This window comes from Pempheris klunzingeri, chromosome 11 (assembly GCF_042242105.1).
Source record: "Pempheris klunzingeri isolate RE-2024b chromosome 11, fPemKlu1.hap1, whole genome shotgun sequence".
Classification (NCBI taxonomy): Eukaryota; Metazoa; Chordata; class Actinopteri; order Acropomatiformes; family Pempheridae; genus Pempheris; species Pempheris klunzingeri.
In genome coordinates, this window is record NC_092022.1 from 12,382,768 (window position 1) to 12,398,487 (window position 15,720).

At 45.6% G+C, this 15,720-nt stretch overlaps 1 protein-coding gene across 3 annotated transcripts in view; it reads left to right on the forward strand.

The window, feature by feature from the left end:
- The window catches only part of rarga (retinoic acid receptor gamma a), a 42,033-nt gene that overhangs the window by 7,718 nt on the left and 18,595 nt on the right, over positions 1-15,720 (forward strand). For 2 of the 3 annotated variants that reach the window (XM_070839174.1, XM_070839173.1), the window contains one exon: positions 4,977-5,341. In XM_070839174.1, coding sequence (XP_070695275.1) covers positions 5,173-5,341 — 169 coding nt within the window. In that variant the 5' untranslated portion in view covers positions 4,977-5,172. Of the gene's footprint in view, positions 1-4,976; positions 5,342-14,838; positions 15,299-15,720 lie in introns of those variants that run through there. The other variant, XM_070839175.1, reaches the window with a different exon arrangement.

Below are 15,720 nucleotides of genomic sequence, written 5' to 3' on the forward strand. Positions count from 1 at the left end.
CCTTCGATGCCGTCTGCGTGATTCCTCTCTCAGTAATTACAAACCAAGAGTTATTAGTAGCACCAACTTTACCTTTTGAATCTTGAAGAGTAGCCATCATACTGTTGCCACTTGGAGCTTTCTTGCTTTATTTTCCTCTCTGACTCCCTCTTTATTTCTCAGTTTTCTCACTGACATCTGTCTCTGCCTTTTCCTGTTGTGGTGTGTTTTCTTGTTTTGCCGGACCCACTGCTGGAGTCTCCATGTTGAGTACTCCAAAGCGCTCTACCACATCATGGAAACAGCAAGCTGTCAGGATGACTTCATCATGTCACATAGTGTTTTATGTCTCACTGCAAGTTCTCACTCTTTCCATGCTTCGCTCCACCACTGCAAGTCAACACAGCCTGTTTTTTGACATTATGCTTAAACAAAGAAAAGAAAGAGAGAGCAAAACAAGATTTAGTGTCTGATGATTTAGAGATACAAAAATAAGCATTGCATCACGATACTCCCTAGTGGCGCTCGTGAGAATTAATACCTCTTTAAGTGACAAACGATTACACAGAGGTGCTACTATGCATTGTTGCTGGAAGAAAATATGTGTTTGTGTGATGCCAAGAGCAGGCAGACGTCAAACAAGTTTGAGGTGAAGGAATGCAGCTTTGTTTGGAGACAGTGGACCGTCTGTCACTAGGTGTCTCTCTCAGAGCCATTAGCCAGCCACTTGTTGAAAGACTTGGAGCTGTCAGCTTTGCATCAGATAATGGTATGGAGGATATTGTTTTCACAGCCAAAATACTGCTGACTCCAGCAGCAAAATCAGATAACGCTCCTATGATCACGTTTCAATATGAGCATTTCCATTTGTCTGTGACAGTTAAGTCCATAAACCTTTGCTGATGGCTCTGTGCGAGCATGTTATGCAGCGATGATGAAATAAATGTTAATTTTGCTCCAAGCAGTTGGAAAAGCCAGTCTGTCAACTCAGTCAGGACTGTAAAATCATTGTTTAACTGCTGTGGTAGTATGACTTCACCCTCGACCCAAAACTTAAACATAACCCTCTCTCCTTCAAGTCATTTCCTTTACAAAGTTACAGAACATAAATTTTTCACTTATTTTATGATGTTGACAATTGGAGGACAGTGCCTCGAAGACATGCACAGTTTTCTGTCAAAAAAAAAAATGAACAGGAGTGGGCAAGTCAGAGGTGGAAAAAGGGAGTCTGTGATTCCTCCAAGCTATCCCTGCCAGGGTACATGGTACAGTTCATTTATCTCGAGGCTGTGAATTTACAATTCAGTCCTTCCAGTAGAGGTTTTGACTTGCTGCTCTGCCTGGACTGGCACTTATTTTTATTTTACCCCACAGAAAATTCCTCAAAATTGCATGTTATGGTCTTCTGGGAAATGTGTGAGCTCACTCAGTCCTAGAAAAGTGAAACAAAAAGTAGAAAGCAGTATGAGGGGAAATTAGACTTCAAAGGTGAATATTCACAAAGACAGACATGCACTTATAACTCAATATAACATCACATACAGCAATGTATTTTTTGTGTCCTCCAGTGAACAAACCAGGGCAGCCGTAGCATGCAGAATCCTGCTCACATATGTCGAGTAATCACCTGTGGTTTATTGTGCTGACTGAAAAAAACCCACCGCCTCTCTTGGTTGTGTGGTGCAGAGCTTCCTGAGATGCCGTGATTTATTTGTTATGTTTGACTGCAGTTCTTATTGCCTGAGGGGCCTCACTCCGTCACAACGGTTAAGGCACAATTGTTGTTTTGCTCACAGAGGATTTGATACCCTTTGTTTGACAGACATTCAATCTGTGGGAACTGTGTTCTCTCTCTCTCTCTCTCTCTCTCTCTCTCTCTCTCTCTCTGTCTTTTTACTCTTGTTCGATTCTACGTTCTGCTCCGTCTTTTTGTTGAAATCCAAACTCTTCAGCAAACAAGATAATCTCATTCTCTCTAAGCATGCCTCATCTTGTGGCACTGTCTCCAAATTGTCGACTTGATTGATTTCATTTCATTTGCTACAAGGCGGTTTGTCTTGATAAAATCAATGTATTATCTCAAGTGTAACCAATGAGTCTGCTTTAGCGTGATGAACTACTGTGAGGTCTGACACTCCACTATTTACAGAAACAACCAAAGTAAATTTAAACTGCTACAGTGCACCTCTTAGGGAATGATGGAAAGTCCCAGCAGCAGCCGTGAACCCACCCATAGCTGGTCCTGGTGCTCCTCGCCTGCCTGGCCGCCTGCTGCCTCCTGTGTGCCCCCCAGGCTCAGGGGAAGTGGGGAGGCCCTCCATGCCCATTTGGCCCTGGCTAACAGGGGATGAGGTCACTCCAAATTCCCCTTATCCCCTTATAGCCCCAGACGGGCTGGCGAAGTGAGCCTACCACAGGACCCAACATAAAACATAAATGGCTCTGTAAAAAGCTGCTGGGCTGATGTGACTCATTAAAAAACACTGGCGCCAACTCTTTTATTAATTCATTATTGTGTTTGGGGAGAGTAAAGTTACTGGGTTCTATTTTAAAAGGCTGTCTCTCTTTTTCTTTCTGTCGTTCTTTTTTTCTTTCTTTGTTTTTTACTTTCTTTCTTTGTTTCCTGACATGTATGAACGTATAGTACACTGCGGTTTATTGTGCTCTGACTGACTCGGTTGGCTTAAAGCTCATTTAAAGCTTAATTTTTGAATTAATTTTCTTTTGTTTCCATCTGCGGTAATACAAAAGTCACATGTGTACAGTTCTTTTTCTCACACATCTTCCTTTTTCTCTTTATACTTTTCTCCTCTCCCAGCACTCACAGACAGATTGTGCTGCCGTTATGGGGCCTGGTTTGAGTTCATGAGGCAGATACCCAAACGGGCTAAACGCTGGCCAAGTACATACTCATAACACACATGCATACACACACACACACACACACACATACACACACACACCCGCACACACATTATGAGCTTGTGCGTTGCTGGCAGTTTTGTTTTTCCAGTCTGTACCTCTTCTCCCATTAGGCCCACTGTGAAATCTTTAGTGATGTTTTTGTGTGTTAGCCACACAGTGGAACCGCTGCACAGGGTCATGGTACAAGTTGTATAAGCAGTAGAGGGATGGAGAAGGGGTGCGGGTGGAGGAGGCGGGGGGAGAGGACTGGGTATAAGGACATGATTATAGAGAGGAGATGCGGGGTGGATCAGAAAAAGGGGATAAATTCAGAAGTAGTTTGGATGAGGGATAGGCTGAAAAGGGGAATGAAAGAAAGCAAAAATACAGAGAGAATGGAGGAAAGGAAAAGAAAGATGGCAGTATACGGCTGTGTTGGCAGGATGGGGGTGGGTGCCTATCGGCGGCTGCTCCTTCCTGAAACGTGGCCACCCGAGCCTGCCTGGGCCCTGGAAGCACATGTGGAACAGTTTACTGTAATGGAACTCTAAATTAGTGGTGGTTTGAAGCTGCCTGCAGCAGTAGGGTGTAATTAACTGGCTCTGTTGAAAGAGAAAGAGCCAGAAAGAGAGGCAGGGAGGGAGCCAGAGCCCTGGAAAAGGCAAGGGGTGAGAGGTGTGTGTGTGTGTGTTTGTGTGTGCGTATGTGTGTGTTTGTGTGTATTAGTGGGTGCTCTCACACATGTGCAGAGGGGTTTCCTTCTTTCCAGTTCTTGATTGCATGTGTATGTGTTTCAGACTGTGTGGTGCATATGTGTGCGTCTTGGAAAGCGCTCCCTCTTTTTCCTGGGCACGGCGTCACTTCTTAGTGCCCCCCAGTGCCCAGACCCTGTCACTGTTCCTCTGTGCATTTTCGCTCAGTTCAGCAGTTCACAGGTTCAGCCTTAGATCTTTTTTTCCTCCCCTCATTTCTTTGTTTATACCGAATTCATTACCAAGATTTTTTTCCCTGTCTTTTCTCCCGGATTCACAAGCCACAGCAGTTCAAAATTCCTTGGCTCTGCTCTTTTTCAAAGCCACATTTAAAAAACAAGCTGATCACACCACCCACTCATGAAATCACGCTAGGGAAGCGAAAGGCAAAAAGAAAACATGAAAAAGAAAATGGGAGGCTTTGCCGGGATTTTTTTCCCCCCTCTTGTATTAACAGTCAACAGTGGGGCATAACTGCAGCCTTGTCCACACTTGAGCCTGACTTGTCTGTGCCTACTGTGTGGAGTCAAAGTGACGAGCGGGCTGCAGGAGGTTAGAGCCAAAATCACTCTGTGGGATGGGAGCCTGACCTCAAGAGAAGATAGTTGGAAGTGACAGCAGCAGTTAGCAATCAGTGGATCTCATTTTCCCTACCCTCTACCCCCATCGACCCCCTCCACCCCCCCCTTTCTTCATGCTCTGGACCCCGTGTCTGGGCCTCTGGTCCTGGGGGAAAGAGGCAGAGAGGCAGGCTGCTGTGCTAGGCTGGCAGAAGGAACAGAGGAGCTCTTTATAGTGGAGTTCTGGTGATTTAAATCATATGGCATAGCCTGGAATCACTGTAGAAGTCTGGAAGCTCTTCAAAACTGCAGGAACAAGAGCTCTCTCTCTTTTTCTCTCTCTCTTTTTTCCCCTCCCTCTCTCCCTCCCGCTCTTCCCTGTTATAACTTTTTCCAAACTTCTTTCTTATTTTCTTTTCCCCTCACCCAGTCCCAGTTTTTCTGGCTTTTCCTCTCACAGCTCACTCATTCTTTTTCTCTCACGTCTTTATCTGTTTTGGTTCTCGCTGTCCTTCCTTACTTCCTCTTTCCTTCCCATTCTCTCATACCTGTTGGTATGAGCTTTGCACATCCTTCTTACATTAGAACTGTGGATAAACTATTCTCCGTCCCAGGGCGTAGATGGTCTCAGAGTTGATGTGAGGTGAATCGTGTTTGTGGAATCCAGAGATCTCAACACAAACCACTGACTGTATCATGTTCATGCCAATCAGAAACACTTGGTGTATGTGGTGAATTTACCAGTAAGAAATAACACATTTCTCTGCTTTCTCTTCCTCAGAAAAGTCAGTTGTCTAAAGTGGAGTCCGACGTTCCCTCAGTAAAGCAGAGGCCACATTGTCGCTCATCCATTCCCCACATCCTGAGAGTATTGAAAAGGACAAGGATTTCAACTTTGCCAGGGATTTCCAGGTGTTGCGAGAGCCGTTACTGTCACCCAGCGGCCTGCTGCAGACCCCTGGGTGTGCTTTGTCGCCATGGCTACCAACAGGGAACAGCAGGTGGGTCACATGACCAGCTTCCCACCTGCTGTCTACCCCTTCGCCTTCAACTCCATGAGAAGCCACTCCCCTTTCGACCTGCTGGCCAACAGCAGCCTGTTTGGGAGATTTGGTGCTGACCTGCCCAAAGAGATGGCCGCTCTCTGTAAGTTATTTTCATTACTGTGTGTGTTTGACTTTTCCTCCCTCTCGTGTATCATTTTCCATTTCAGCTCAAACTACATATAGGGCCCATACCTTAATTTTACTCAGGTCATGTTCACTAACTTGGACGTGCACTGGAAATAGGAAAATATGGCTATTTAAATTACACTTCATTATGTGTAATTTTGTGGAAATGGAAAACTTTAGGATCTGTTTGTGATATAGGATGAGTGGTATAAAAAACTCCCCCAAAGAAACCGTGAGGAAAAAGTTCACTTTCATCAATACAATGATTACTCTAATCCTGTGGTTTCCTTATAGATGCTTGTAGATGGTGTGGTTGTGACCACAAACTCTGGCTCTGGCTTTACTGGTGTGTGTGTGTGTATGTGTATGTGCGTGTGTGTGTGCGTGCGTGTGTGTGTGTGTGGTGTGTGTGTGTGTCAGTGTCAGTGTAAGTGTGTATCTGGACCTCTCACAGAGCTTTTGTAAGGCAGGCAACCCACAAGTCTGCAATTAGAGACAAAACAACATTCTTTCAGTGTGAGGTGATGAGAGCTCTTAGCATCAACAAATATTTGAAAGTGAGCACAATCGCAATTCAAAGACTTGTCTGGCTGTTTATTGAGAATGAGCATACCACACACTCTTTGTTAGTAGTAAGAAAGGTGGGTTGAATGCAGGATTCAGACAACCAGACTTAACCACAACAGCGTGCTCCCCTAGTGTCTGCCCTGTAGTTTCAGACCTGACCACAGGGGGCACTGTTGTATGCTGAAGCACTAGGACTGAGTGATGTATGGAGCGTAGAGCACAAAGAAGAGATTGTTGGCAATGCAGAGTGTTTTTCAGTCATGGAAAAACTAGCCAGATTACACACACATTGCCGACATACATTGCTCATTGTTCACAGCACCTGCTAGTTTCAAAACGCAGCTTATTAGCATCAGGATTCTAGGTCAGGGAGTATCCTTTTATAAAACCACTGCTGCATAATTCGCTGCTGAGGATGTCAGTGTGAGAGAAAGGAACACAGACAGGGAGAGAAAGATAGAGCACTTTTGTTGAGGTTAGGGCATGAGGTAAAGGTAAGCAGGAGTTATTTGAAATCTTATCTGGGTGCAGTGCTAAAGGGGCGGCAGGTGGTGTTGGGTGGTAGGTGGTGGAGGGGCTATAATGGGTGTGGGTGGCAACAGCTGAGTGCAGAGCCTGGGAGCCCCCCTGCCTGTGTGTGCAGTCCCCCTCTCTCCCCTACCACAGCATGCCTGAGCACCTCTCTAGCCTTTCAGCCGTCAATCACTACACCCCCCCAACCCCCTCCACCCCCTTCCTCCTCGCCGCTGCTGCCCACCTAATCCTCAAGGTATTTTCACAGAACCAGAGAGAGAGAGTGAAAGAGAGAGAGAGAGAGAGAGAGAGCACCTGGGGGTAATGTCCTAGTGTGGTGGAATCCAAGAACACACCCTGCTAGGAAAACACACAGATACACACATGCAAACACACCACCAGAGACACTCTCTTCCCACTCTCTCACTCTGTCTCACACACAGAGCACTTCTTTCATCTAAAAACTCGAAACATACCCCTGACGCAGAATAAACTCCCACAGCACTGACAGATGGATTCTTTTTGGTTTTTACACTGGCATCAGTTAAAACAAAAACAAATATCAAAGCACAAACAGATGCAGGCAACCACATGCGCTGGGGCTTCATACATGACTGCTTGCACTGACGCATCCACGCTGGCAGCGGTATCGTTCACAAGGGTTAAGGACAGCAGTTATTTGGTTTAAGCTCCGTGTCAGAGCTTAAACAAGGCTGGGGTCAAAGATTAATTTGGGATCACAGAGACAATTAGCTTCAATTCAGCTTTATGTGTGGTGATTCTTTTTTAGTTTTACCTCTTTATTTGCTGATTTCAACTTTACAAATCAATGACAGTATTGGTCTGATATTGTTTTCTGTGAATATTATGAACACTATAATGTTTATTCTTAGGCATCAACTAAGCAAAAAAGTGAACTATTTCTGTCTTTATTTTATTCTATGAAGTACTTTACAACAGATATGTCAAGAGCTGTAACTAAGGACGTGTGATCTATGAATTACTTCTTTGGTTAATCGAAAACTTTTACTCTATAAAATCTCCAGAAATAATAAAAAATGCAAGATCCCAGAGCCCAAGTAATGTCGCTGAAGTTCTGATTTTGTTTGATCGAACTGTCCAAAACCCAAAGACACTGAGACTAAAATGATTTAAAAAGAGATATTTGAGATATTTGAGAAGCTGGTGCCAGGGGATCATTAGCATATGGCTTGATATGTGACTAGTTACAGTTTTGTTGTTAATTCATTTTCTATCGATTGACTAATCAGTTAATCAGTCAGTCAGTTCTTTCAGCACTTGAAAGCTTATTTGAGCTAAAACTCATATTGAAATATATCTTAGTGTCAGTTTAATTTCTGACCAATGGATGGAAAACTATCAACTGTTAGTATTGTCCTTTAAAACCCCCTCTTGGTGTATCCCTTGACAAGGAATGTTACAAGTCATTTTACTGACAGCAGTCTCATTCCCTGCTCTCTTAAATGTTAGCGGAGAAGACAAAAGGCCTTGGTTTGGACATTCCCCAGGCCCTGTTTTTTTCTTTCTACTTCTTCTGCAGGAGTTGGCTTGACAGGCCTGCTCATTGTTGTTAGGGCTGTCTGTAGGCCAGACTGAGAAAATACCTTCCACATAAAGGGAGTAGCACTGCAGATATTTCTGTGTGCGTATGTGTGTGCAGTAAATAGCTCTGCATTCTTGCCCAGCTTCAGAGCTCCGTGCATAATTGTAGTTAGAAAGGTAGCCAGGGTGACACCTACCTTTTGTTGGGTGAGCATGCGGTGCCGACAGGTCGGAGCACCTCCCATGGCGGCGCTCTGTTTTGGCACCAGAGTGTCTTTGGAAATACCTGTTTTGCACAGCGGTGGGAAGAGACAGGAGATGGGAGGGATGGGGTAGGCGGACTGTGTTTGCACATGTAGAGATTGTAGGCTTTTCTTCATTCTTAATGCATATAGTGAGTAAGTGGACCCAGAAAACCTTAGCGCTTCACTTCAATGTTCAAATCATGTGTAAATGAGGTTCACTGACCATGTGGGTGTGCTGCAAGACTCCCATCCTACCACCCATGGCTTTATAAATGCGTTTGTTCATCCATGAGAGGGTCTGATGGCTGTCTCTGCAGTGTGTAGCAGAGGACGTTATCAGTTGATCCCTGTCATTATGGGAGCCCTTCAAACAAACAGTTGGAAGCCCATTAAGGCCACTTACTATGTGATAACATCGCCACTGAGCCCTGAAACACCTCTCTAAGCTTTCACCAATCAGGGCCAGAGCCCTGGCCCCAAAGCCAGCCACGGGGATGTTTTGAAAAGCTAGTAGGTCATTTCCTTCAGCCCACATGGCTCGGACCAAAATCTGAGGTCCTCTGCTGGGCTCGGACTTCCCACTCAGACCATACGGTTTAGCTTTATGTTGGGTAATGTGTACAGAAGACTCATGAGTGTCTGAGCTGTGAGCATTTTCAGCATCACAGTGGGATGAAATTAAAGCATCTTATTAATAGAATGGAATGAATTGCGTGTTGAAACTTGTAAAAGCTGCCTGAGTCTGCCCAGTTGTGCCTCTGGTGGAGAGAGGGTGAACAGCTGTGCTGTTTATGCATGTGTGTTGGGCATGCACAAACATTAGCATACTGGCTGCCGAGCATATAGGCATGCACCCGTGTGTGTGTGTACACTCAAACACGCATGTGAGCACACCCATATGCATGCACAAACCATTAAGTCAGGCAGCCTGTGAAAAAGACCAAAATGTTCCAGCAGAAAAAAATATCCTCATGCAGAGTGACATAATTAAAAACACTCATTGCATTCTTAAACACACACACACACACACACACACACAAGGAGGTCATGTTGGCTTAGGGAGCTGAGGGAGTTGCGTAAAGGAGCCATTTTGGTGGGAAATGTGGTATGAGAGGGAATGTAAAAGCGAACGTTTAAATGGAAGAGCGGACAGCAGGGAAGGATGTCGACTAGCAGAGTGAAGGCTTCTCCACTGGATGCGAAGCAGAGCACAAACAGCACATTGTACTGCTATATTTATTTTCATAAAGGTTGAAGTGCTGGGTTTCAGCCCAGCCTTGATGGAGGTAGGTAGGTACGTGGCTGACTGTGAAGGTTTGAATTTGTCTGGGTGCATATGTCTGTGCTTATGTGGGTACACTGTATATTTGAGTGAAGGGAGGGAGGGAGACGAAAGAGAAAGTGAGCTATGTATGGATATGAAAATGATGAGCTCAGCCCCGATACCCCTCACTTCCCTGCAGGCACATGCTTCCCTAGAGAAAGACAAAATCTTTATTTTTTTTACTCCTCTTCCTGTGTGCTTTTCACAAACTGTGATGTCTCCTCTGTTTTGAAACTGTGAAAGGCTCTTGGAGATACCTGAGTGTTCAATGTTCTGTTTGCTCTTGAGAGCTAAGCTATTATTAACAACAGTGGTATCTGAGCCTTTCTCAAACCGATACAAGAAATGAATCCTGGATCATTTCTGACACAAGTATAAAAGAAAGGCTCTGAATATGTAAAACTACAAATGAAACCTCAATCCAGCAGCAATTTTGAATTCTCAAATCATGTTCAAGATAGTTCTGTAGCAGTAACATTAGCCGTGTTTGGTTTTGACCCCAGCGTTCATCGTCACGCGTACCAAAAATTAATTTAAAAAAAAACACTTTAATAGAACCATCTGCGCGCTGGCATCTCTGCTCTTGTGACCATGATCTGCAAAGCAAATGAGCAATGCTAAGATTGGACCATTTGTGTGTACTTGTGTGTGATGACAGCATGTGCAGCATTGTTTGGCTGTGGCCTTGATATATCAGTGGGACTGGAGCCTTCTCCGCTTTAATAAACAGCTTTGCATCGTCTGACATCCCTGCTTTCATCTCCCCAGGCGACCACTAGCCTCTAGATGACAGCTCTGCGAGGCGCTCCACTTCTTTTTGGAAATCGATTCCCCTCACATTGCTCTTTTATTTATCAACCAGTGCTGGCCATGATTCAGTAGATGAGAGAGAAAAAAGACAGAAAGGCCCACTTTGTTTTTCCAGTCAATTAAAGTACCCACAGAAGTAGTTCTTGTGAAACTGAGTGGAATATCTGCTCTTCAGATGATATCCACCTAAACCCTGTCGGCTTATGCACTCTCGAGTTCCCTTGCTCTTTTCTCTTCCCTCTTTTTCTCTTTCGTCTCAGCCTTCACCTTGGATTTCCTCTTGTTATCCCTCTGTGCAAGTTGAAGCCAATTTGCCTTAAGTGCTGGAAACTTGCTGAAACTTTGTGTGTGTTTGTGTATTAAGTGTGTGTGTGAGTGCTTGCGTGTGCCTGCATGCCGGCGTGTGTGGAAAGTCAGCAAAAGTTGCTGGTAGGGGAGAGGCCAAAGAGTATACTACAGCTCTGACATGATGACAGATGAAGATAAAGAGGCTACTATTAAAAATGGGAGTGGTGTGTTCTCAGATGGGCCTTTGTGGGCACGTGCAAGGCGAAGAGCGCGCAATGGCGAGAAAGGCGGGATGGGCCATCAGAAGGCGTGGGAGGGCACACAGGCACTGGGCGGACCTATGACAACAGGATGGGGGGTTCGGATTTTTTGGCCGCACAACTAAAAGATCTTTCTTTTTTTCCCACAAAACACGGGTAGCAGAAAGTCATGACAGTGCAGATAGAAGAGACAGAGAACAAAAAAGACTTTGCTGAAAGATGGCCAAGACTGATAATGCTCTGAAAAGTAGCTCTGTAAGGCCTTTGGTGGGACAAGCATGTGAACAGAGGCCAACATGGCTGCCGCTGAGAAACGGGCGCTCTCATAAGTCATGCCTCATTTTCCCCACGTCCCTCCTCAGTGACACATCAGGTATCTTCCAGAGATATATTGTGAGAGAGGGAGGTAGATGAGCGGATAAGATTACACATCTTGTCAGAGATGAACATGTGTAAAACCTGCGTCTGGTGGAGCAGTTGATGGATGTGATGAGTAAGAACGCGAGGATTGTGCTCTGTTTTCACTGACGAACATAGCAACCCACCATTGCTTGAAAAAGATATTACTTTTTTCATATCACCTCATAAGTTAAAAGGACTGAAAATGTTTTTGGATGCATGGGTCTTTTTTGTTGGCCCTCTCATTAAGCATCTTTCGTATAAAACAACATGAATAGTGTGTGTGTGTGTGTGTGTGTGTGTGTGTGTGTGTGTGTGTGTGTGTGTGTGTGTGTGTGTGTGTGTGTGTTCTGAGTAACCTCAATCTGCCTGCAGTGGGAGGGCGCTCTGAACTGGTGTTCAGTGTCTCTATCATCACCGGCAATCTGTTTCAGCACGTCCACACACTGCACACATGCTCACATCAGCGATGGAAAAGCTCGACATTCCTTTCAAAATCGCCATGCTGTGTTTAGGACATAGGCATTTAAAAACAAGCTGTCTTTATTGCCTCACACACCACTGTGTTGTTGACTGCTTGGCTGGAACCTGAATGACTGTATACAGAGGAAGTGGCAACAATGTGTTGTATACGTCTTATCTGTAATCGGCATCACAGTGTCAGACAGTAGTAAAGCCTGATTTCTGGGCTCTGGTCCACGTGGAGGTATAAGAAGACTGGATCCAGCTGACTGAGTGTTTCTGTCTTCTGTATAGATAAAAAGACAAGACATCAAAGATATACAGTCTTATCATAAAAGAATCATTTAAACATTTTTATTACGTGTGAAAGTCTGGTCTAATCTGTGTAATTAAACATGATTGAAAGCAGCAATCACACAAAATGACCAGTGAGTTGGCAGCCACTGAAAATGAAACATTTCCAAAACCAGAAACAAAAGCAGAGAACTTTGTCAACTAAAACAAATCATGCAGTGAGGAAAAAATGGCCATAGGGAACTTGATGAAATGGGGAGAGTATTTGCAGAAACAGAGGGAGGGGGGGTATTAAGGAGAGCGATGGAGAGACTTGTGAGCCAGAGAGTGAGGGAGAGAAGGAGGGAGGGCAGGATAAGTTTGGGGGGAAAGTTAGTGGCCCAGTGGGGGTTTCTTCTAGAGTTCAACCTCTCTGGCCAGGGAAGGAAGGGGAGGAGGGAGGGGAAGGAGGGGAGGCAAGGATTGGCCTGGGTCAACAGCAGTATGGAGTATGTGTAGATTAGATGTCTAAACTCACTCCGCAAACCCTCTGAAGCGCTGGAAGACTCACAGCTCAGAGTGCTGTGTGCCAGTAAGTGGAGAACCTGGGGTTAGTGGTCTGAATTACAGTCTCGAACACAGTAAAAAGAAATGTCAAAACCCAGAGAGAGTCCGATAGGGTCCATAAATCTCTAAAAACAAAAGAGTTTCAAGTGTGAGCTCATGATATTATAAATCGGTCGTGTTGCGGCTCGCTGGTCCAGAGAGCAACCCTGGCAAACAACACTGATGTTACATAGAACATTTGAACACCAGGGGAGTCGCCAGTTTTTAGTTTCCAGGATGCTGTACTAAACCAGCAGCTAGAAGAAGAAAAAAAGACAGGAAGGAGGCGAAAGACGAGTGTGAGAAGACTGCTTGAGGATCACAAAAATGTGACACTGGACAGTGATGATTTCATCTGAAATGCATCCAGATCAGACTGATATTTGTTTTGAATTATTGTGTAAATGGGTGGAGGGGTAGAAAAAGGGCCATTTTAACAATAAACTGTTAGCAGGCGCATATTTGATAGATAACCGTTTGTTATCTAGCCTCACTGTTCTATACCTGCTGTCATAAAGCTTCCTCTTTATGACCCGACAGCTGTATGAAGAAACACATAAAAAACTACTGATGTTGTTTACTGTTTGATGCAACAAAGGAGCTGTTAAATGTGTGTGTCTGTTTGTGTGAATGAGTGTGTGCCTGTGCGAGGAGAATGAGCCCACATGTGTGTATGACGGTTGCCAGCTTAAGAAAATAAACAGGAGGTCTCAACTGAAGGAAAAGCTTTTAGGCAAATAAACATTTTAATCAAAATCATTCAAAATAGCCCAAAATGAGAAAGCATGGTTTCTTTCACAAGACAGGAAAAAGAGTGAAGTGTTAGACAGAAGAGGAGGGAGGGAGGGAGGGAGGAGGGAGGAGGGAGGGCACTGTGTGTTTATGGTGAGTGTAGCCAGCAGCACAGATTGACAGGAAATGTTGTCTTTTTTGCCTGCTGGGTCGTACCACTTGTACTGGTCTGACAGGGGGAGATGAATGAACTGGACACGCAGACTAAAGCCATTCTATTATCATATATCTCCCATTGTATTGGGTTGTTTGCTTTAGCCCAGCCAGAGTCTATTCGTCTGCTGAGCAACAGTTAGGACCAGTGACAGGCTTTTTTATTGACCACAGACCGCCTATTGATTTCCTTTGATTTACCGTCCTTTTGCACTGCCATGTTTTAAATTAAATTGTTTTAGCGATACACAGAACAGCCTGTGTTAAACAAGGCCAAATGTGGAAGGCAGACTTTTGTGGTGTGAGTCTCAATAAAAAACATCCACGTGGCTTTTGATGCATCAAATTCATTACACACCACATCTGCATCCTTGTATCTCGCTTTAATTCTTTGCAATGGTCACGCAGAGAAAAATCACAAGCAAGGTCAAGTGAACCTGTGAGAAGTGTGTCCAGCACATGGTGTGTTTGTATATTGGGGGTATTTGTCTGTGTAAATTCACTGCGGGGATTGAGCAAGGCAGCCCTCATTCATCACTGTTAAAGCACTTCCAGAGGGACAGACAGAGAGAACTGCCCATCCTCTGTTCCCTCAAACAGACAGAGAGGAGGGAGGGATTTACCCTGGCATCTGGTTTCTGGGTTCAACCACAGCACAATGTTCTTTCTCTCCCTCTCTCTGGCTCTCTTTCTCACACACACATACTCACCCGGCCAGTGGCTGGACTTTAATATGGTTATGATTAGAGACGGGGGCTCAGAGAAGGGAGGGGAAGGGGCTCATATTTACTGCAGGGGAATTGGGGGAGGTGCGATGTAAAGACAGACAGAGACAGGGACCAGATTTGAATGGGATACGAGGGGAAGAGGGCTGTGTTTGTTTGCAATCGAGGCTGAAATATGAAACACAAAAGCATGGACAAAAAAGCAAGAGAAGAATGGGAATAGAGTTTTGTCCACTAACCAGATCAGCTCTTCCTCCAGTGCAGGCTCTGCTGGCCAGCCCCCTCTCCTCCCTCTCCCTCCCTTCTCCCCCCTCCTCCTGCGTCCCTCTCTCTATCCCTCCCTCTCTGGCATTCTCTCTCTCTCTCTCTCTCTCTCTCTCTCTCTCCACCCCCTCTCAGAGCGTCATGCTGAGGCAGTTGGTTCGCTCCACCGTGTCTGGGGCTCAGCGAGAGCTGTGAGAGGCTGTTATTTAGGTCTGTTACAGCAGACAGGGAGCAGCTCACCCAAGGGCAGGGGGAGAGTAGAGAGTCAGAGTCACGCTCAGCTCAGCCAGGCAGGAACCAGATCTGCATTCCAGCTGAGAGGGAAAGAGGGAAACTCCAGCATTGGCAGGAAAGGACAGCAGAGAGAGTGACAGCGAGAGATAAGTGAAGGGAGGAAAGGGAAGGTAGCAGATCCTGCTAGCTGTTGCTGCTGTTTGTTGTTGTCACTGCTTCAGCGAGTGACGTGAGTCAGTGGAAGCAGGGCAGGACGCAGGCAGGACTGAGGGCTCATAGTGATTTTTGCCGAGGGCGGGGGGGGTGCCATGTTTGACTGTATGGAGGCTCTGGGAATGGGCCCCCGTCAGCTCTATGATGTCACCAGCCGCGGTGCATGCATGCTGCGGAAGGCGAGCCCCTTCTTTGCAGGGCTGGACCCCTTTGCTTGGACCGGCAGTGCCAGCGTTCAGTGTAAGTGGCATCCTGTTTGGATTTCTTGTATGACACAATCATGTCTCCCTTCTCTCGCTCTCTCTCTCTCTCTCTCTCTCTGTATGTATGTGTCTCTCTCCCTCATTGCTGGCTCGCTTACCCCTCAGGGCTCGGCCAAGGGGGCTGCTGTCAGGGGCTACAGAGCAGCACAGGAAAAGACTGGGACAGACAGTCTCCTCTCCTCCCCTGTCCTCTCCTCTTCTCTCCCCCCTCGCAGCCCACAGCCAGTTTGAGCTGCTCAGCCATCTGAAAGAAACTCTCTGCTATGATATGATATGCAGTGTGTGCCTGCGCATGTGTGTTTGTGTGTACTTGTGTGTGTGTCTGTGTGCATGAGCCCATGGAGTCAAGTTTCAGTGACAATGTGAGCCACCTGAGGTTTGACCTTGCCAGGTGCGGTA